The 22813-nt window shown below is 37.1% G+C and overlaps 2 protein-coding genes across 3 annotated transcripts; one reads left to right on the top strand and one right to left on the bottom strand.

The window, feature by feature from the left end:
• Positions 1-3317: 3317 nt before the first annotated feature.
• On the bottom strand, positions 3318-8701 carry ascl1a (achaete-scute family bHLH transcription factor 1a). Of its 2 annotated transcripts, XM_058773029.1 has the most exons (3): positions 8672-8701; positions 4242-5105; positions 3318-4142 (listed from the first exon to the last, which is right to left on the bottom strand). In XM_058773029.1, the coding sequence occupies exon 2, from the start codon at positions 4847-4849 to the stop codon at positions 4259-4261; it is 591 nt and encodes a 196-aa protein (XP_058629012.1). In that variant the 5' UTR covers positions 4850-5105; positions 8672-8701; the 3' UTR covers positions 3318-4142; positions 4242-4258. The 2 variants fall into 2 exon arrangements, with proteins under 2 accessions (XP_058629012.1, XP_058629011.1); XM_058773028.1 differs by lacking the exon at positions 8672-8701 and having other exon boundaries at positions 4242-5256.
• Positions 8702-8800: 99 nt separating this feature from the next.
• pah (phenylalanine hydroxylase) lies at positions 8801-22712 on the top strand. The gene is made up of 13 exons (XM_058773026.1): positions 8801-8951; positions 10052-10168; positions 13630-13813; positions 15660-15748; positions 16203-16270; positions 17789-17985; positions 18095-18230; positions 18347-18416; positions 20345-20401; positions 20545-20640; positions 20864-20997; positions 21093-21208; positions 21870-22712. Exons 1-13 carry the CDS (start codon positions 8907-8909, stop codon positions 21911-21913), a joined length of 1353 nt encoding a protein of 450 aa, XP_058629009.1. The 5' UTR covers positions 8801-8906; the 3' UTR covers positions 21914-22712.
• Positions 22713-22813: the final 101 nt, after the last annotated feature.

Below are 22813 nucleotides of genomic sequence, written 5' to 3' on the forward strand. Positions count from 1 at the left end.
TACAACAATGCCTTGTTAATTATTCTTTTAGCATCCATGTCAATAACTCGTTAAAAAAAGGGGTAAACACTGAATGTCAATCAAAATAACAAAACCTTACTCTATTTCACCAAAAAATAGGGCATATATTTCAGTTACTGCACAAGACTGAGCCATCGCTGCTGAACATTAGTAGAGTGGAGAGGAGTGCTGTCTGTGGTACTGAAACACTGTTTGCATTGCACTCTTCAGGGCCAAAGTCAAGCAGCTCATATTTCATGCAGGCTAGAGCCTTTATTAATGCCATTTCCAATTCGGCATACAGAGAGTGAAAAGTTTGCTCAGTGTGGTCGTCAAACATCCAATCATCACTGATAATCACTCACCAAACCTGCAAGACTCAGTAGGGGAAAGGGAAGAGAAGAGCTTTGACAAGCATAGAGAGCACCGTCACATTCAGAAGTAACAAAAGTGAGGATTTGTATAAGAAAGAGGAGAGGGGGGAAAAAATGAAAAGGATCGAGGTAGTGAGAAAAACAGAGAACGACCGGTCTCATTTAGCCTAAAGAAATGGCCACAGACATTGGACAGTCGTGAAAAGCTTTCTGGGCACTCATGAGGAAGTGAGTGCTGTCTAACAGTCTGCGTCTTTAGATTTACAAAGTCTGTAGAAGAAGTTGAGAGGCAGGGATGGCAGCACTTTCAAAGAGAATGAAAGGAGGCTGGAGAGGAGTGATAACAAGAAGTCCCCATGAATTTCAACAGGGAGAACATCAGAGGGGCCCGGATCACTAATCAGTGTGGGTTACATGCTGCCGCTCCTGTTCTATTCAGGCGTGGCATAATGAGGAGGCAACATTCTGCCACAATGGGATGGACACGCGGACGGGCTCGAATGGGCTGTGCGCACAACTACACACACGGCATTGCTCGCTACCGTTCCCTTGGACACAGTTCAGATTGAGAGTGAATGGTTTGTAAAGGGAATTGGTGGCTTGTATTTTCAGGTTAACCACGTAGTGCATTCACAATAGGTCAATGGAAAAGTTTCAGCATGAAATTCACATTGCTTTCTATGAAGACTGTGTTCAAAAACAGAGAAAAAAAGAAGTTGTACAAAGATTAGGCTGTTGAAGTACATTTTACAATTAAAAAAAATACTATTTTAGTTTTTCTACTTCAAAATTTAATGTGTTACTTGCTGTTTCTTTGTAACTGTTTCTAGCAATTTCTGAGTGAAAATTGTTTACTCACCCATTTTTGTTCAGATTTCTGCAATGTCTCTTGATTAAACAAGTTCCTTGAACAAGCTTATTGGAGGGAAGCCACAGATCTGAACGTGATATTACATTTTCTATAGCCTAATCATTCACCGACAGACACAAGAGGCCAGAAAATCAAGTGGAAAATGTGCTTTATCTGTCTGAGAGATCCTGATTTATTGATTTTTTTCAGGATTTAGAGCAACAAAAAAATCACTGCCTCTCTTCCCCAAATTAATTTCACAGCAGATAAATATGAAGCTCTAGCTATTGAAATGTAACTGACAAATGGGTCCAGTTCCTTACAATAAGACGGTGCTTGGTCAAGCGTCTGATGGATAAGCGCAAAAATTGATTTCCTGAGCTAGTCGACAGTTCAGACCCTTCCAATTTGGATGGTGGTTTAACATGTCATAGACGTTGGGTCACAGTGAATCACACAGTCGCAGGGAATTCTGGGACACCTGACTGTATATTGGGGGTTTCCACATAATTCCACTGAAGAACCGTTTTGGGTTCAGTTCACTTTCAGTGAAAAGTTCCAAAAAATACCTTTTCCACTAAAGAACTATGGAAAAGTTTCATGGATGGATGTTAAAGGTTCTTCATTGAACCATGGATGCCAAAGAGAACCTTTATTTTTAGCAGTGTATCTTTAAAAAAAATAAATTTAGGTACTATTTTTGCTCATCTGGACCTTATCTTTAACCACACTTGCTAGACCCTGCCTGGTCGCGCTAGTTTAAAATAAAAACATCGTTTTGAATCTAAGATAAGCGTAAAACTTTGGCTAATTGATAAGCTGGGGTACTTCGTCTTACCCTTAACAAAGCTCGCCTACTTTCGTCAGGAACATGTTTTTTTCTTCTTCTGCAACACCTGCCTCTTGTGTGCAGCCTTCGCTTCCAGACGCTGTGTTTTTAAAGGGGCAGTTGTTGAGTGCGTGTCGCGAGTTGCTGTCAGAAAGGCACACGCGCCTTCAGCCGACTCCACTCGAGCGCCACACGCACACAGATCCTTTCAATTCATTACAGCAGGCACGCGCCCGCCCCGCGCACACACACTTTACCTGTCAAACTCCACGACTGTTATTTAAACTCCGCGACTCTGACTTATTTATGCTTAACTCAACAAAAAGTGTCTTTTTACTGAATAAGTTTGAATATTGGGACAGTGACGCCACGTTTGTATTTTCAAATCGTTTTACGTGTTTCTTTAAAACGCACGAAACTGTAAATACACCATTTATATGATGAACATGTTTGAAATTTCTGATTTAAAAGTTATTTTGATATTTTTTGCGAGGCGTAAAGTAGAAAATGTGTTGGTGGTTTAACTGTCCAGAGGTTTTAAAAACGAAATAAAAAAAGCCCTGTTAAAAAAGTTAAATATAATATGTTGATAAAATGCAGTTAACATAATCTTGTTTTTTCAAAATGCAAGATTTTTCGAGGTCACCACAAACCGATGTCAGTGTGGCAGGCAGGAACATGAAGGAAACCGTCATATCTGTGTAATCACTTTTCTTAACAAATAGCGTGCTTTGTTTTTAAAAATAATATTAAGAACTATCGTGCCCTGTGCGTTCCACATATATTTCTTAGTATTTAAACAATCTTATTTTAATTGTTAACATTAATAGAAGCAAATATGTTACGTTTTTAAACTCTTTGATTACTTGGTCCTGCACGCTCTCTTTCTCTCTCTCTGCCATGCTCACCCTCAAAAGTGTGAGTAGGGTGAGCAAACAATATGCTTATTTTCCAAAAGTGCTGTCTTCTCCAAATTGGCATTCATTATGAGCGCAGTCTGTGAAACGGTCCAGTATGCTGGTCACGTCTCCTCCTGCCTGACAACAGGCAGACTGCCGAGGGTTAGCAGGCTTATCACTTTTGTTGCCCATAAAAAAAAAATAATAATAATAAAAAATAAAAAAAATAATATGTGCAACGAAAAATTACACTTGACTGTGTTTTTCTAGAATTGCTTGAAGGTTGCAACACACAAAACAAACTCAAGAAAATATATTTCTTTTAGAAACTTTTATTATGAGACTAAACTGTAGAAAATATGGAGATAAGGCATATTCTTATTTTCTGAGATGCAAAACCCAGCATTGTAAAGGCAAAGTGGAACAGGCAGTGTGGAGACACAAAACACCTCCGTTTGGACAATAGCTGCATAACCTTTGATCACTCCGAGTCATATTACCATTGCAATTATTATTCCTATTAAATAAGACACGTTGGTGTTGAAATTTAAACTCTTAAACTCTTCTAAAACCTCCACGACCGTAAAGGGAACTGCCAGCTGCGAATGCATTTGAGACTAGAAGTCTGAATAAGCGAGAGGTAATGAGCAATTTACGGCAGGCTATAGGTCAAAAATAGATACATATTAAAATGAATGTGTACAAAAACATCTATAAATCTCTTACATACAAAAATAGCTTAATATATTTCAAAAAACAACATGTTTTATACAAATAGAACTTCATATAATAAAATTCGCCAAGTTGGAAGCATATTAGAGTTGTGAGAGGGGTCAATCAGGGCAAACCTTCTTTGATTACATTAGCATAGGTAAAAGAACAATGTTTGCTTATTGTTGTTGTTTTTTTGTTTTTTTGTTTTTTTTGTATATATGCCACAGTGTCGTGGAAAGTCATTTTAAAAATAGATTTCTTGGGCGAATGCGCTGGAAGGATTGGACTCCCGCTCTTCCCTTTTAGTCCTTTGGCTCTTTGACACTCGGGACCCGTGGTTTGCCGGTTTGTATGGGCCATCTCTGGGTGTGGATTCGAGTCTATCCGAACCGGACTGCAGCGCAAACGCAGTGCTTTGTGTTCTTGGAGGACATCCGAGTTCCTCCCAAGCGAGTGCTGCGATTTTTAGGTATTTCCTAGAAAGAGAACGGGACATGGTGAGTATCTTGCATGAACAACAGAATCATGAAAACACAATTATAGCGGCGATAAAGATGATTTTAATTCATACGAACCTTCCTTTCGCGAACGTTCAAAACCAATTAGTGAAGTCCAGGAGCTCTTGTTCTTCTGGACTCAGAGGGTCGTAGGAGCCCTCATCTGAGGAGTAAGAGGACACAGGCGAACCGGCCATAGAGTTCATGTCATTAGAGTAGTTTTGGGAGATGGTGGGTGACAGGACGCCGGACTGGAACGCCGCGCTCACCGCGTCATGCTCATCCAAAAGCTGCTGGAGCGCGCGGATGTACTCCACAGCCGAGCGCAGCGTCTCCACTTTGCTCATCTTCTTGTTCGCCGCTCCGTTGGGAACGTGTTCGCGGAGAGTAGCAAAGCCGTTGTTCACCAGCTTTACCCGGTTGCGTTCTCTCTCGTTCCGCCTGGCCACCGCGTGCGGCTGCTGCTGGGGCAAGCTGTACCCGAAGCCGGCGAAGTTGAGCCTCCTTTTGCACCGGAGCAGCTCCGGAGAGGATGAGCGCTGTCTCTTCGCCTGCTTCGACGCGGACTTGTTGCTGCACTGGCTGTCGGTCGGACTGAGTTGGATGCTCTGAGATGCAAAAAAGCAGGCAGGTGGCATGAACTGCTGCTGGTTTACGCTTATTTCCATCTTGGCAGTGATGTCCATTTCGCGGAGGGAAAAAAAGGAGCGAGGACAAGCACAAAAGTTTTCTTTGGGATGCCCAGTGGCCGTGCGTCTTGCTCGTGGCGTTCACGTGTGGCTTTAATGGGCAGGGGTGCACCGGACTCTCGACCTGCTCTGAGTTGTGAGATGGAAACAGCGCGGCCTTTTCAATACGCCGGCGGCCCGCCGCGCGTTCCTCCTGACCACGCCCCCGAGATGCGCTTGCTTTGCGTACGCCGGGCGCGTGCCGCTCCTGCCACTGAGTAAACAACTTCTTGTAAAGAATGACTAGAGGTGTTTTTCGGTTATGACAAGTGTTTGTCGGAGAACAAACACACGCACACACTCAACTTCGAGCGGCAATAAAGGCATGCCGTGACCTTGTAAAATTTAACAACGGCGCGCTTCGATTTTTCTTTAGGGCGCTTTGAGAAACGAATAATTAAACTTGAGATCAGTCGTTTTAAATCACGGAAAAACTTGAGTAAAATATAAGAACGATGCATGTTGACTGTATTTGCTGCTAAAGACCATGAAATTGTAAAAAAAAAAAAAAAAAAAAAAAAGAAGACTAGTTTTCTCAATTAAACCGGCCATTAAACAGCATTAACAGAAAAAAACAACAACAAAGTTGATAAACACAAAACAATTCATAGAAATATAGTTAAGATAAATAAAGGTAAGATAAAATATCTAACTATTGTTCGCCAACAAAAAACATCATTAATGATACTAATGTAACATTTAAAACATGTGGCAACTTGCCCCGACTTGGTATTTATGAAAAAATAGGATTTGTAGTTTGGAGTACAAAGGGTTTGAAATCAACATAGTTTACCATATTATTTAATCACATTCCAATCCTGCTATAGTAAGCTTTCTACTTATCAAATAAACCAGATCTTAAGCAAATATAGCAAATAACCTGTAACCGCTGTTGTGGTTAAGACGAATCCATTCAGAGGTAAATAAACTCATTCAAAGCACTTTGCTTTCATTAGACTCAGGTGTAGCTTGGTTATGAATCCACACTCGTCACAGTAATTGTTATAATGTTAACGCGTTACAGCCATGTAATATTGTTCCATATAGGGAATCTTTTGTCTGGCCAAGATGAATTTGGCCAGTCATTATTAGAAATCATCACAGCTGGAAAGGCGGAACGGATGGGTTATTCTGTGGACGCGCATCAAGAAAAGCTCCTGACACCTTATTCACTCTATTTACTTCCAGTATATCTCTCGATTAATTTCGCCTCTTTCATAGCGCACGATAATGGCACATTGCTTTCAACCAACTTTGTTTGAATGACTTTGCCTGCGCCAGTTTTGTGTGTGCGCACGATGCATGTGGAGTGGAGGGGGGCAATAAATTGTGTAATTTCTCTTAGTTGGCTGAGGCATTCAAGATCAGGCCAGCATTCAAGCACCCAGCCCCCTCCAACTCTCCTTTCTCTCCCTCTCTCTTTTTTCCCCTTCTCCTTTTTTAGCGCAGCAAGGGCGTTTAGAAAAGAAGCGTGGGTTCTATTCACTCCGGCTGGGACTCTCTGAAACATATCCACCATGCTCTGTCAGTGCATTTGCAGAGTCCAATTAGCGTTTTGTAAGCCCCTCTTTCTTTCATGATACTTTAGGCTGAGGGAAGGTTCCAGTCATTCCCGAGTGTAATAATTAATATGACATCTGGGCGTCTGAACTTCTATTGAAACACCTCTGCCTGTCTTACAACTCGGAGAGCTGCTGTAAAATAATAAAAACAAAACAAATCCATACAAAGCCGTTTGTTTTCTCCCATAAGCCCGGGTTTGATATGCAGGATTATATTTCAATTTATTAGCTGTTAAAACTACATTGTGAAGTTGTTGTTTTTTTTGTTTGATCATTTCAATGACTATTCATTGGTGCGCTTTTGAAAGCAGGTGCGTGGCGTTTATGCATTGCTATTTCTATACATTAGTGGAAGTGAGCGCGTTGGTGAATGAACTGAACACCGCTGGTTCCTTGTTAACTGTTGGGATTTTTGCAGCAATGCCGTGGATAACCATTGTGGCTTCCTAATTTTCTTATTGTGAAGAACAGTTTAATGACCTGACGAACCCTTTCTCTACTATAAAGAGCAGTTTGTGCAGTGGAAAGGTTCCATGGATGGAACCCTCGATCCCAATAAAGTATGTTAAAGAGTTTTAGGGGCTAAATCATTATCGCACTGCAAAACAACGCAAATGACCAGGAACTGTCCCACTTTAACACATTTCTGTAAAAAAAAAAAAAAAAAAAACACTAAATAAATAAAGATTTTCCACTTTGTTGTAGACCCCTTGAAGTAGCTTAAACAAACTTCAAGAAACTCCCCTTTAAGGCAAATGCCAGATGTGTTGGTCATATCAGTCCTTGATTCATTTCATTTAGCTTGAATACCTGTGTTAGCCACCATGACTTGATCTGTTTTTGTGATAATATTTCTATATAGCGGGAGTCTACTGTATCCTAACTGTATCCTAACCTGAAAACATCTGCAGGTGTTGAAGGGGAATTGTGGGCAGATGTTCATTTGAGACGAGTATTTGCTGTTGTGCACTTCATTTGGACTTCTGTTCTTCATGGATCACATAGAGGTTTGGTCATGGGCCTATACTCCCTGTGTAAACAGACATCCACTGCAATATTCTCATATTATCATATCCAGTGATCACAAAATTTCTAATGTCAAGGTAAAGCCATTTCAGTGGTGGGTTTTTGTTCAGTTTATGGAATTGTTGTACTTTTTCCTGTTGCCCGACTTGTCTCTGGAAATTAAAATGAATAGCTTATGTATGCCTACAATACATTAAAGAAAATGTGTTTTGAACAGAATAGATGGTTCATAAATTGTATAGACATCTACTGCCATCTAGAGGTCAAGTCATGAATGGTTTGTACACGCGTAAGCATAAGGTGTGTGTACAGACAGGCGTCAATATATTGATTTAACTTTACACAAATAAAAATATGGATTAAAGATCGCATTTTCTTACAGAGTCTATGAGCTAAATGCAGACTATACGCTGTCTAAGTTAATAAAACTTTAAGAGGTGTTTGTGCCCCTAAGACTTGAACCACACAAAAGTCGTCAAAATAAAAGGCAAAGTAGGGAAGTATATACGAGTAGGCTTACATATTTCGCTGGTATTTGAAAAACATTTCGTTAACCATAAAAGTTATATTAGTAGAACCGTATTTTTAACATTACCTGACGAAAAACCTGCAGACATTGCAGTCACCTGCATGTAAACATAGCAACGTGTAGGTCTACACTATTTTCACGTTTCTGTTGTGACACATCAGTGCAACACACGACAAGCAAGTCACAAATAAATAATAAAAATGTTAGTGTTTGTTTTAGAAATCATTTGACATTAGGCCTAATTTACGGTTAGCTAACTGTGTTAGTTAGTGGTGCCAGGTTACATTTTGCGTCCCGCGAGACAAATTTATGCCAGGAAACAAACCAATAAAAAACACCTTGAAAGTATACCTCTCAGAAATCAGTGTATCTGTGTAATTTTAACACTGTCTGACACATTCGCACACATGGACCCAGTCCCAGTCAATGTTAACTTATATTTAGCGCCACCGTGTGGTGATCAACAGAACATCAACATATAGATAGCGATGATTATTTATGACGGGATCCTGTATGTTTTTCCAATCTTCATCACTCAACCCCTTCTTCTTTAAAAAATATTAAATAAGTTAATTTACTAATAAAACTATTACATCAAGTAAGAAGAAAAACAAAACGGCTAAGTAATCGTTACGAAAGGCTGACTTTGAACTCTATTCTCACCCAAAACTCCCCCTGCAAACTCTGTCCTACTGGACAACACAAACCAGATGCGCTGTGGTGGCAGCTTCCCAATATCCCAGGGGTTTATGGGCATCTCGTCACGTGACATGCACACGGGACGTTCCAGGGGGTGTGGTGTCACGTGCTACTTTTAAATGCCTGGAGTTTTGGATGGGTAGCACAAACTGCACAGAAGCATCCAGCAAATCGACATCACCTGAGGACTGAAGCAAGAATGGACGCAGGTCTCAGACAGATGAACGGGGATCTGGAGAGGAAGGTGAACACACTTTACTCTAAAATTATTGTCATTATATTGCAATGTATTTAATTTACAATTATACAATTTATACTTTTTATTTTTATCATATTACATGTTCAAAGCATGTAATTTTATAGCATTTCCCCAACATTAGACATAACAAGAACAAAACATGCAAACTAGGATGCAAATTAGACTTGGATAGGCCTATGTAATGCAGAAAAGTCCAAATGAAAATTCTGTGTGGAACTAAAATTGTTCAATGACAACCCAGCTCATTCTTATTATTGTTAGACCTAACTGGACATTTCTTTCCAGACCACAAAACACAGTATAGCATCAGCTGAAAGACTCCAGAGAACAGTTACAAATTTGTTAAAACTGATATAACTGTATGCGAGCAGAAATATTGATCTGAAGCTTTCAAAGAGGTCAATAATACAATAACTGTTGACTTTTTTTACTTTTATATTCTGGATGTCCTGAGGTACATTTTATATTGCTTTTTTTTTCCCATAAAAAGTATTATGGCAAAATAGGGCGAACATTATGATACTAACACCTGACTCACAGGAATGTAGGTTCATAGGAATGCAAGTGTGACTTTAGTCATGAGTTTCAAAGTCTTTCTGCTCAGTCACACACACTTTTGAAGCTACATTAAGATCTCGCAATGGCTTTTATACCAAGTTAATGGTATTTATTAGAACTCTAAACCTACACAAACCTGCTGATATTATTCAGTTTGATGCAATATATGAGCCTTTAGTGATTTATGGGCATTTATATTTAAATTAATTTCATATCAACTACGTACTTGCCTTGAAAGTTACTGAAGTAATGGTGGTTTGCGTTTGCTAATGTGTAACAGAGATTGTTTCATCCTGAAAAAAAAATACACGCAGTGATTGGATTCACAAGCAGAGATGGGTCATTCAGGTGCCCTTGGCAATATGGGAAAAGATTAACTAATGTACATTTCAAAGACCAAAGAAAGAAATGTGGACACTGCTTAAATAAAACAAAAGTCCATTTTAAATGGTTCTGCACTCATTTCATGCATGTTTATGATGATGAGTGCAACTGTTTGAGTGTCTCGACATTTGTTTGTTTAACAGGGCTCTCTGACCTCATCCTACCTGGAAGAACCGTTAAACAAAACAGGAGTGGTGTCCTGCATCTTCTCTCTGAAGCAGGAAGTTGGCGCTCTTGTAAAAGCTCTAAGACTGTTTGAGGTTAGTGTCTTGACACAAAACATTAGAATTGTGTCTCTTTGTATGGTTGTATGTCTGTGCATTTTTCGCTGTTTCTCCTACTCTCTCTCTAATATACACTTGCGTTTATCTAAAGCCAAAACATGAGGGTCAAGGACAGCGGATGATAGTGGGACATTTGTAGAAATGCAAAACACTGAACAGGACGTATTTGCGGGGGATTAGGTAATGCTGTGCACATGATGCAACTTCAGCAGAATTAATGAAATTTTTGACCTGCCTCAGTTGATAAAACATGCAAAGAAATGTTTACCACACAGCAACGTGATATACTGTATATATATATATATATATATATACAGATTTTCAATCAGTTTTGTATTGTTACAATATGCAGTGTATGTAAATACAGAACTCAGCTGGATGACACATTTTGTAACATGGAGAAAGAGTATGAAACAGTTTTCATATACATATACTACCAGCATTGTTGCAACACAAAGCTGGTTAAAAATCAGTGAACTTGTCTTTAAAGGTGCTTTTGTGCCACTATGTGCCAGAACAAGAAAACACATTAAAGCTACTGTCAGCTATGAAAACATGGCATGTTAATTTAAGCTGAGGTATGAATTCTGTAAGATAATACCTCAGGAGAGGGAGCTTCATGAAAACATAATGCAAAGAAATGTATACTTTTATACAGCACGGATGCATTAAATTATTGAAAAAATTAAAGTAATTTTATAAAGCTGTTCCAATTATAAAAGAATCCGGAACAAAACAATGTATTATGGATTCCACAATTTATTACAGTTTTCAGGTATTTTCAACTGTGATAATAATAAGAAGGTTTCTTGAACAGTGATTTAGCAAATTATTTGATTTCTGAATGATTGTGTAACACTGAAGACTGGGATCATGCTTGATGAAAATTCAGATTTGTCATCATAGAAAATAATACAACTGTAAAATATATTACAATTGAAAATAGTTATTATAAATAAATTACAATACTAGTTCACAATATATAAATAAATGCAGCCTTGGCAAAAATACATGAAATGCATCTTACTGACCGTGAAGTTTTGTTTTGTATAATTTCCTGTTTGGTATGAATTCAGTAAATGTAAATAAACTAAAACGGGCGAGACAAAGCTTAAGGCCATTGAAAAAACAACATTGTGACATGTTCTTGTGAGACATATAGAAAAATCAATAATATCAACCAGAATTGTGTTTTGTGAGATGATTTTATACAAATGCACACAAAGCACATGTCTTGTAATAATGCCAAGACTTCTTGAATCATCTCCAAAGTTCTTGTATCAAAGTTCAGTATATTTTGTTTCAGGATGTTGACTTTTCTACTGCCTACGTGCGATGAAACATGCTCCCAAGTAGATGACAGGTCTCATTTACTGATTATATGGAAATTATTTCATAAGCACAACATGTTGCATATCAATATATGCTATGCTTTCCTGAAACTCAGCAACCAAACTAATGAGCCTAAAATCTCTGGTGTTTTCGTGCAAGTGATTAATGGATGTGTGCCAATACCCCCTAATGTCACTATAAAGATAAAAGCTCAGCCTGTGGATTCTGATTGGCTCTGCCATACTATCCTACTCCACCCCCTTTAAAACACCCCTAAAAACACCCCCTGCTCCACCCCTCACTCCAGATACCCCGCACACACTTTCCAGCTTAATTTTAACATAACTCAGCAATTTCCTGCAGCCTACACTGAATATTTACTATTAGGGGAAAAGATGCTTTATGAAAGACTGAAAGCCATTATATCCATTATAGTTGCTTTCCGTCTTTCATAAAGCATAAAGCATCTTTTCCCCTAATAGTAAATATTCTCCTCTAAAGCAACTATAGAACATTAATTATTTAATAATTAATATAATGCAATTAGTTAATATGATTAATACCTTGTCAGGACAGTATAAAACGCAAACAAATAGAAATAAACAAATAGACAAGCAAGTATTATCAACTGGACCAAAGATTAACAGGGGTTTTGTAGCGTTATACATATAAAAAAACATATGCAGACACTTGACAGAAACATTGACTGTTCTGACTGAACCCGTTGACACTCTGAACACAATTATATTAACCCAGTGCTGCAAAAAATGCCAAGCATGCAGAAAAATAATTCAATAATTCTCTGCTGTGTTGTTTTTTGAGTGTTAAGGGATGCGGATCCATATGGACTCAATCAGAACCACATGGACAGAGAGAGAAAATGTTGAAAAAGGACCAGAGAAGGTCTAAGGCATTGTAAAACTCATCCGCCTCCTCTACAGGCCTATAGCAAACAGCAATGGGTGTCCTCCCTCTTTGTGTGTAAAAACACATAAATACAAGCATGCTTTGGCTGAAACAGTGCAATTTGATCATAAATATGCAAAAAACACCCACTCTCCTATTGGCTGAAGAAAAGCTGCACATGTGATTCTCAGTTGCTGCCCCAATGTGAATGTGGTCACTGATGCACTACAATAATTTGTTAAATGCTACTTTAATTAGAAAAGAGAGGACCACACATAGTAGCCTATTAAATGCTCTTAATCGTGTCATGTTCATGATACATCTTACACATCTTCTAATTAATGGTAAAATCCTTTTATTAAAATAGTCTGGGTGAAGAAACTCTGTAATTAAACAAATCATTGAATCACTCAGTCTAGAATGCAGCTGGACCAACCTTAAAGTGTTCTCCACAGAGCAGTATATTATTTTTATTTATTTAGTTTTTGTTAGAAGGACTGGCCTGGAGTGCCACCTAGTGGTTTATTCACTATATGCATATAGACTAACTAAACATCAAACTTTTGTTGAAAACTAAACTGTTATTGACAGATTTTCAAAGCAATATATATAAAACTGTCTTACAATTTATAAAGTTATAGTAAATAAATATTTGTTTTATTCACTCTAAATGTGACCCTGGACCACAAAACCAGTCTTAAGTCGCACAGGTTTATTTGTAGCAATAGCCAAAAATACATTGTATGGGTCAAAATTATTGATTTTTCTTTTATGCCAAAAATCATTAGAATATTAAGTAAAGATCATGTTCCATGAAGATATTTAGTAAATTTCCTACTGTAAATATATCAAAACTTAATTTTTGATTAGTAATATGCATTGCTAAGAACTTCATTTGGACAACTTCAAAGATTTTTTAGATTTTTTTGCACCCTCGGATTCCAGATTTTCAAATAGTTGTATCTCGGCCAAATATTGTCCGATCCTAACAAACCATACATCAATGGAAACTATAAACTGACCCTCATGACTGGTTTTGTGGTCCAGGGTCACAAATATCCGATAGATAGATAGATAGTACAGTTTTTACTATATATCTCACTAATACATAAATAACTTGTAATACATAGTATTGAATAATTATAAGTTATGTAATATAATGCAGCATTGTGTACATGTTACATGTATGTACTTTGCAGGACAAAGGCATTAACCTGACCCACATTGAGTCCCGTCCATCAGGCGACAACAAAGAAGAATACGAGTTCTTCATCAGTGTGGATCAGGCCTCCTCTAAAGCTCTAGATGAAGTTGTTGATGGTCTGCGCACACAGATCAGTGGCCAAGTTCATGAGCTGTCTCGCAACAAACAGAAAGACACAGGTGAGACAACAGTCTGATGAATAACTCATCACTCCCTAATGAGAAAATAAATAAAAAGCTGCAACACCATTTCAAGGTCAGACAGAATAGAATATGAAGAACAGAAATAGAACAGATGCTGAAATCGTTCATAAATGTCATTGTGGAGATGGATGAAAAAGGCCTTTGCACTCGGCCTCTCTTATGGTTGTTTCCAGAATTACATTAGTTTAGTTTTTGAGGACAAACAGACTCATAGAGATAGACTGAAATGTCTTGTTTCTATTCAAGAGTCAGTTCAGCAGGGTGGGGGTCAAAGTTCAGTACAAAGACTGACAGACCAACAGACCCAATTACAATTTCCCCCTTATACAATAAGAAAACACAGAGCAGGGGACATTTATGGATATTTATGGCCGATGAGGAAAACCAGTAAAGGTCTTCAGTTCTTGGCCTTTTGTTCAGACCGCCTCAGGCTGGTTGCTGAACTCTGTACTGATGGCTGGACCTCCAAAGAGTTTAACTGTCATAAATCTAGCTGCTGTAGAGCAAGATTTAGCCTCATAGCCTGGACTGCGTTGTCACCCTCTGGCTCATTCGCCACACAATGCTTTCTGTTTACTACTATGTCATCCATCTCTGTTAGCATGCCAGCGTTAGCGACTACAGCATTCGATATTAACAAGTTCACATATTTAGAACTTAGTACATTAATCTCAATTTCATAAAGAGAAGGGAAACACTACAGATCTCATTGAAATTTAAATCAGGAAACTCTAAATACTTTCCATATAAATCTAAGGGTCAAGTAATTCTGGAAGGTTTAAAAGAGGCAGCCTTTTTTGTTGTTAAAGCACTTATATAATTTCTTATATTCAAAAAAGTGTTATTTGAGTTGTAAAGTTGTCTAAGTTGTTAGCATTTATTCTTATGAAATGCATTGCCCCACAGATTTACACTGTAAGTGCATTACTGTGAAAAAAGTGCACTTAATTGTAACAATTAAGTATTCAAATCTTAAAAGTATATATTTAAAAAATCGTACTTGCAGATAATGTAATATTATTGAAATAAAAGGCCACCTATTTGTACATAAAGAGAGAATACTTTCATCAGAAAGTATTCTTTTGAAATGTGTATTCTGTAATAATGTCAAATTAAAAGTTTCACTTCAAAGTACTTTTTAAAATATTTTGTTGTGTATTTAAAAAGTACACTTATTTTAATGTGTTGACTAGCATACTAAAGCACATGTAAAGTGATGATAATTTTAACTGTTGTGTGTTATTGCATTACTGTGAAAAGTTGTGTTATTATATTATTACATTAAAAGTTCATATTTAAATATTTTAAATGTGCTAAATTGCATCTTCATATTTACTCCTGTAATTACAAATATATTTAAATACAAATATATTTAAATACATTAAATATATATTAAGTATATTTTAAATTAAGTGTATTTTAGTTTAGTATAAATGGTTGTCAATACATTCAGTAGTACCATTTAACCATATTTTAAATATAGCAGAAGTAATTATGAAATTACATATAGAGATACATTATCAATTTTTAGTCCTACTTAAATGGGTCAAAAAATACTAATTGCATTTAATATAAATTTAAACTATAATACATTTTCATTTCATTAAAATGCAATTATGTGTCTGAAAACATTACATTCTGTATATTATTTCTGTTTAGATATTATTTATCTTAAAAGTATGTTAAAATGTACATTTTTTTTAACATGGATAGACACGCCATGTCAAATACGCTGTCAACAGAGCTTAAATTGTATGGATTATGTAATTAATTATTCAGTCTTTGACCATAAACATTTCTCCTTCTTTCCCTCTCATCAAAGTTCCATGGTTCCCCAATGACATCCAGGACTTGGATCGTTTTGCCAATCAGATTCTCAGTTACGGGTCCGAGCTGGATTCAGACCATCCTGTAAGACACTATGTGTGTGTGTGTTGTGTCTGTTTTTTTAAATGACCGTCTGTATGATCAGAGAAAAGACCGAAAATGAGCGTGAGAGGAAACTTCTTCATTTTTATTTCAAACGCATGCGTGTGTGTGGGTGTATTTTGAAAGATGCGTAGTTGGTCCATGAGACACTAAAGGCCCACAGTCAGAATCTGCATCACTCTCTATTCTAATGGAAACGGGCGGGGGCTCTCAAATTGATGTCATCGCTTTAATTGAGCCCCTGTAATTATAAATAATTGCCCCTTTCCAGCCGTCATTAAACTGAAATGCATTCATCATGAGCAGCAAACACTCTACAAAGGCTTCATTTGAATGAGTCTCCTCCATGAGACTAACACTGTTAAAGGCTACTGAGAGATCCGAACTAGCCGTAGATCCACTTTCGTTCGCACTTTAACGTTGCTGTCATTCGCAGGGCTTTACGGACCCCGTGTACCGCACCAGAAGGAAGGAATTTGCTGACATTGCCTACAACTACAGACAGTAACTATTGCCCTCACTGTTTTCTCTTTCTCCCCCACACACTTTCCCATGGACTACAGGGATCGTCTAGTGCTTTCCCTGTTGTTTTGTTATGCTTTCTATGGAAAATTACTCCTGCTGCCTAACAAAAGGGCTAAATTACAGGGTCCCAGCGCAGTCTGGAGCGCCGGGAGCTTTGTCATCATAATTGAGATGCATTATTCACACGGCCACTACAAAGGGCAGGAGCGTTGAATGCTACGCCCCCTGAGGAAGCACACATTTACATACATGCTCCATCAATAATAACACCACTCATCACTATATGACATATATATGACGTGCAGGCTAAAGAGTTTATGCTTAAACATCCTTTTTTAGGATGGTTTGGTTATAAAAATATAATGGGACCCAAAAAATGTTTGTATACATAAAGGGGAAATTTACACAAAATTTTTAATTCTGTCATTATTTACTCGCCCCAAAGTCGCACCAAACTTGTATGATGTTATTTCTCCTGTGGAACACAAGAGAAGATATTTTGAAAAATGTTTCAACCATTTTTATTCATACTATGAAAGTCAGTGAGGTTCAAAACAGCAGAACAACAAAATACTAAGACAATTTTAGGTGAGAAAATAATTTTTGGGTGAAATATCCCTTTAGGCCACATATAAAATAGTATTTACTACTGGTCAAAAGGTTGAATATTTAAGATATATAAATACAGTAAAAACAGCAATATTGTGAAATATTATAACAATTTAAAAGAACTAAACTGTTTTAGAATGTAATTTATTCCTGTGATGCCAAAGCTGAATTTTCAGCAGCCTTTACTCCAGTCTTGTTCTAATTGTTGGTTTGACAGTTGTTATAATTCTTATTACTATCAATTTTGAAAACACATATTGTTGCTTAATATTTATGTTAATATTTATATACTTGCCATAAACTTTTTAATGGTAGTGTATCATAGTTTCCACAAAAATATTATGCAGCACAACAATGTTTCCTGAGCAGCAAATCAGCATATTAAAATTATTTCTGAAGGACCATGTGGCACTGAAGACTCCAGTAATGACTGCTGAAAATTCAGCTTTGCCATCACAGGAATAAATTACTTTTAAAAATAATTAAGTTCTTTTAAATTGTAACAATGCTTCACAATATTACAGTTTTACTGTATGTTTGATCAAATACAGTAAATGCAGCTTTGGAGAGTAAAAGACAAAGAGAAAAGCTTTTTTTTAATTATTATTATTATTTTTTAATTATTATAAAATTATTATAAAATAATAAAATTATTATTTTTTAAAAACTTAAAAACTTAAAAAACTTATTTGGTAGTGTAAATGACTTTGCATTATAAAACAAAATATCATAGTGGAATTTATTTTAAAGAAATATAGCACAAGTATGCTTTTCAAGCAAAGTATATCTCAAAATAAAGTTTGTTAGGTTTGTTGTATACTGTTCAGACAAATGTATTTGAATACATTGTGTCCTAAAAATGAACTAAGCATCCCTCTCCTCTGTTAGTGGACAGATTATTCCACGTGTTGAATACACGGCTGAAGAGAAGGTCGCATGGGGAACAGTTTTTCGAGAGCTGAAGACGCTGTACACGACACATGCCTGTCGTGAACACAACCGTGTATTTCCACTGCTGGAGAAGTACTGTGGGTACCGTGAGGACAACATCCCGCAGCTAGAGGACATCTCACGCTACCTGCAGTGTAAGAGCTGCTTTAAACTCAGATACAGTCAAGTGAAGGGGATGTAAAAATGAAGGTTGTGTGTAATTAACTGAAAGAAAAGAAAATAATATTTTCTACACTTTCTCAGCATGCACAGGTTTCCGTCTGCGTCCTGTGGCCGGTCTCCTCTCCTCACGTGACTTCTTAGCTGGTCTCGCCTTCCGAGTGTTTCACTCGACACAGTACATTCGCCATAGCTCCAAACCTATGTACACACCTGAACCGTGAGTATACAGACCAAGAAGTTGTTACAGCTTTGTTTGAAATAAATGTCAGAAATATATTTCAGAACTGTGAAAAGTGATCAAAGGAAAAAATAAATGTGGATTTGTTTCCTCAGGGACATCTGTCATGAGCTGCTGGGTCATGTCCCACTGTTTGCTGACCCAAGTTTTGCCCAGTTCTCACAGGTTTGATAATAATATAATATAATATACAGTCAAGGCCAAAAATATCGGCACCCTTGCAATTCTGTCAGAAAATGCAACACTTCTCTCAGAAAATTTTTCCAATTGCAAATGTTTTGGTATTCATGTGCTTATTGTTTTTGTTTGCACTGTAACAACACACACACAAAAAAAAAAAAAAAAAACAGAGAAGAGAAGTCAAACTTGATCAAATTTCACACAGAACTCAGAAATGGACTGGACAAAATTATTGGCACCTTGTCAAAATTGTAAGAAATAATTGCTTTTCAAGCACGTGATGCTCCTGTAATTTGTATTTAGACACACGTGTGGCAAGTAACAGGTGTGGGCAATATAGTAATCACACTTGCAACCAGTTAAAATTGAGAAAAGCTGACTCAACCTTTGTGTTGTGTGTCACACTGAGCATGGAGAAAAGAAAGAAGTGTGAAGAGTTGTCTGTGGATTTGAGAGAAAAAAAAATTGTGGAAAAATATGGACAATCTCAAGGCTACAAGTCCATCTCCAGAGATCTTAATGTTCCTGTATCCAGTGTGTGCAATATCATCAAGAGGTTTACAGCCCATGGCACTGTAGCTAACCTCCCTGGACGAGGACGGAAGAGCAAAATTAATGAAAAATTACAACAAAGGATTTGTAATGGTGGATAAAGAACCTCAATTAACTTCCAAACAAATTCAAGCTGATCTGCAGACACAGGGTACAACAGTGCTAGCTCGCACTATCCGTCGCCATCTGAATGAAAAGTTAAGGGAACGCTATGGTAGGAGACCCAGGAGGACACCACTGCTGACACAAAGGCATAAAAAAGCAAGACTGGAGTTTGCCAAAACTTATGTGACAAAACCACAATCCTTCTGGGAGAACGTACTGTGGACAGATGAGACAAAAGTAGAGCTTTTTGGTAAAGGACATCATGGCACTGTTTACAGAAAAAGAAATGAAGCCTTCAAGGAAAAGAACACAGTCCCTACAGTCAAACATGGCGGAGGTTCAAAGATGTTTTGGGGTTGCTTTGCTGCTTCTGGCACGGGATGCCTTGACTGTGTGAACGGTATCATGAAATCTGATGATTACCAAAGAATTTTGGGGCGCAACGTAGTGGCGAGTGTCAGAAAGCTGCGTCTCCACCAGAGGTCATGGGTCTTCCAGCAGGACAATGACCCGATACACACTTCAAAAAGCACTCAGAAATGGTTACAAACAAAGCACTGGAGAGTTCTGAAATGGCCAGCAATGAGTCCAGATCTGAATCCCATAGAACACCTGTGGAGAGATCTCAAAACAGCAGTTGGGAGAAGTCATCCTTCAAATCTGAATGACCTGGAGCAGTTTGCAAAAGAAGAGTGGTCCAAAATTCCAGTAGAAAGGTGTACAAAACTCATTCATGGTTACAGGAAGTTATTTTTTCCAAAGGGGGTGCTACCAAATATTAAGTTAAGGGTGCCAATAATTTTTTGGGTTCTGTGTGGAATTGTATCACATTTGACTTCTTTTCTGTATTTTTGTGTTGTTCCAATGCAAACAAAAAAAATAAACATGTGAGTACCAAAACATTTGCAACTGCAACAATTTTCTGAGAGAAGGGTTGCATTTTCTGACAGAATTGCAAGGGTGCCGATATTTTTGGCCATGACTGTATATGTATGTAATATAATTAACAATGTATAATACTAATCTGAACAGAAGTGAAATTTATGATATACATCTGTAATTCTGACTTTTATTTTTATTCTCACAGTTATGACATGGTTTTTTTAATATATATATATTCGCAATTACAAGAAAAAAAATAAGCTTCCATAGTATTCTTATGTGGGTATGTAGAGAATATCTGCTTCAGACTTTATATCTCTAATGTGCATTTATCAGCGACGTAATATCCAAATGTTGATTTTCTGTTTGACCAGGAAATTGGACTCGCTTCTTTGGGTGCCCCTGATGAGTTTATAGAGAAGCTGGCCACAGTGAGTATTGCTTTTGGTTACAATAAGAATAATTTTCCACATTTTAACCAGTCAGTCACCAGAGACCAGTCATGTTATAAGACTGCAAGATACATTTGTCTCTCTCAAAAGGGCTGTATGATTATAATGTTTATTTTTTGCAGGTCTACTGGTTCACTGTGGAATATGGTCTGTGCAAGGAAGGGGATAAAGTAAAGGCTTACGGTGCTGGTCTGCTCTCATCTTTTGGCGAACTGCAGGTATGTGGTACCTCTCAGAATGCTTCTTTCTGGTTCATGCCCTGTGCTCTAATCCAACAAAGTAAACTGGCTATTTGCTTTGAGCTTTTAGAAAAGGAGGTAGCAGCCCAGTTGAGTTTGTGTCATTAGTAGAGTGAAAAGCAGAAACATGACACTGATGCACAAAAGCATGGCTGAAGTGGATAACAGACTGAAAATTAAATGTTATTCTAATGTCTTGTAGTACTGTTTGACGGACAAGCCCAAACTTCTGCCCTTCGAGCCAGAGAAGACCTGCCTGCAGCAGTATCCCATTACAGAGTTCCAGCCAGTTTACTTTGTGGCTGAAAGTTTCGAGGAAGCCAAAGAAAAAGTCAGGTAAAGTGACTGCAATTAAACCATCTCTTAAATCGGCCTTTCAATCAGCATTTTTCCAGTTATACTGTATGTGCTTTTTTGTTTTGTTTTTACAGGAAATTTGCTTCCACCATTCCCAGACCTTTCTCTGTGCGCTATAATGCCTACACACAGAGAATTGAGATGCTGGACAACACACAGCAGCTGAAGAACCTGGCTGACAACATCAGTGGTGTGTCTTCAGTATAATGTAGCACTTAAACCGAATCTTCCCTATATTATACAAGAATTAATAATGAAAAATAAGGATTTTCAGAACAAAAGTCTGGAGAATTCTCTACTGAAAGTAAAAACAACTGGAATGAGCAAACAAAATGTATGATTTGAGGGTTATATTAAGGATTTTGAGAAAAGTACACTGTAAAAAGTTATTATCAGGTAACCTAAAAATGTACTTTTTGTGGTTGCAAATAAATGAATTGGTACAAGTTAAATAATATTGTTTACTATCTTTAAGTGAATCTGAATGCATTCATTCACACTCACAAGTAATTTTTAAGTCAGATCAGCACTGTAAAACTGTTTTTAGCATTATTCAATACATTGAATAATTATTGTGGTTGTGGTTTCACTTTTTACAGCAATTACATTTTAGTTTTTAATTTTGCTTGGTTGGAAAATGTATAGCAACTAACTTTTTTTTGTTAATTTTTTTTTTTTTTATACAGTGTATTATCAGTGTATCTTATGATGGGTGACTGAACAAGCCGTTTTAGTCGATTTCCTGTAGCCTTCTTTGTTATCCTAATATGTGCACGTTTTAATTGAATCCCACATGGATCACAAATTTATGTTTACCATTATGTCCACCGTTTGCTTTTTTCTTCCTATAGGTGAGATCTCAGTCCTGTGCACTGCCCTGCGAAAAATGGAGTGAAACGATGGTGGAAGATTTTCACGGAAAATGAAGAAGAAATGCTATAATCAAAGACGCTTAATAAGCATAATAGTCTACATTGCTTTTTTAGGCTCATACACATTTTTATTTTATTTTTTAAACAAGCTGTGATAGAGAGAGCATGATATTAAATATTAAATTAGTCCTTATATAGGCTATTGCATGTAGAACATATTTATAGACAAATTTTGTTAGTTCAAATATATTTAGTCACTACGTATTTAAATGACATATAACGAAATAACACGGAAAAAATACCTATGCAAAACAAATCGCATGTAAATACCAAAACGCTTTGGGCATTATAAAGGCCCGCTCCCGCGTTATTTGCTATTTTATATATTATATGTTGTATTTTTCTCTGTAGTTTAATCGCACAAAAATACAGATTGCCTACCGTGCACCATTCGCTTCAGCTGTTGCTACTTGTTGTCGCACAATGTTGCTGTAATTTTCCCAAACAAGCCGCAATCAATGAATCACGCGATCAAAGGCTTGTTGAAACCATGTGTTGAGCCAGTGCATTTGGGGGACGAATCAGTTTAATAATTAAATTGCTTTTATTTAAAACATGCGTTCGTATGCTTAAGCATAATAATTAAAACAAACGTAAGGAAAGATAATTAGTTAGGCTATAAGCTTCGCTTGACTGTGAATGCAATTCAGCGTTTTGCATAGGCTATATCATTTATCTGTGGCTGAATTAAAGACTGAGATTTTATGCATGCATTGTCACATGTACCTAAAAAAAATCAATAAAGATTGTCATTAACTATTATTATTATCATCCTTTATTGTTGCCATTTTTATAATAGGCTACTAGTACTTGTACTACTAACATTATTATTATTATTATCATCATCATTATTATTATTATTA

Source organism: Onychostoma macrolepis, chromosome 04 (genome assembly GCF_012432095.1).
Source record: "Onychostoma macrolepis isolate SWU-2019 chromosome 04, ASM1243209v1, whole genome shotgun sequence".
NCBI classification, from domain to species: Eukaryota; Metazoa; Chordata; class Actinopteri; order Cypriniformes; family Cyprinidae; genus Onychostoma; species Onychostoma macrolepis.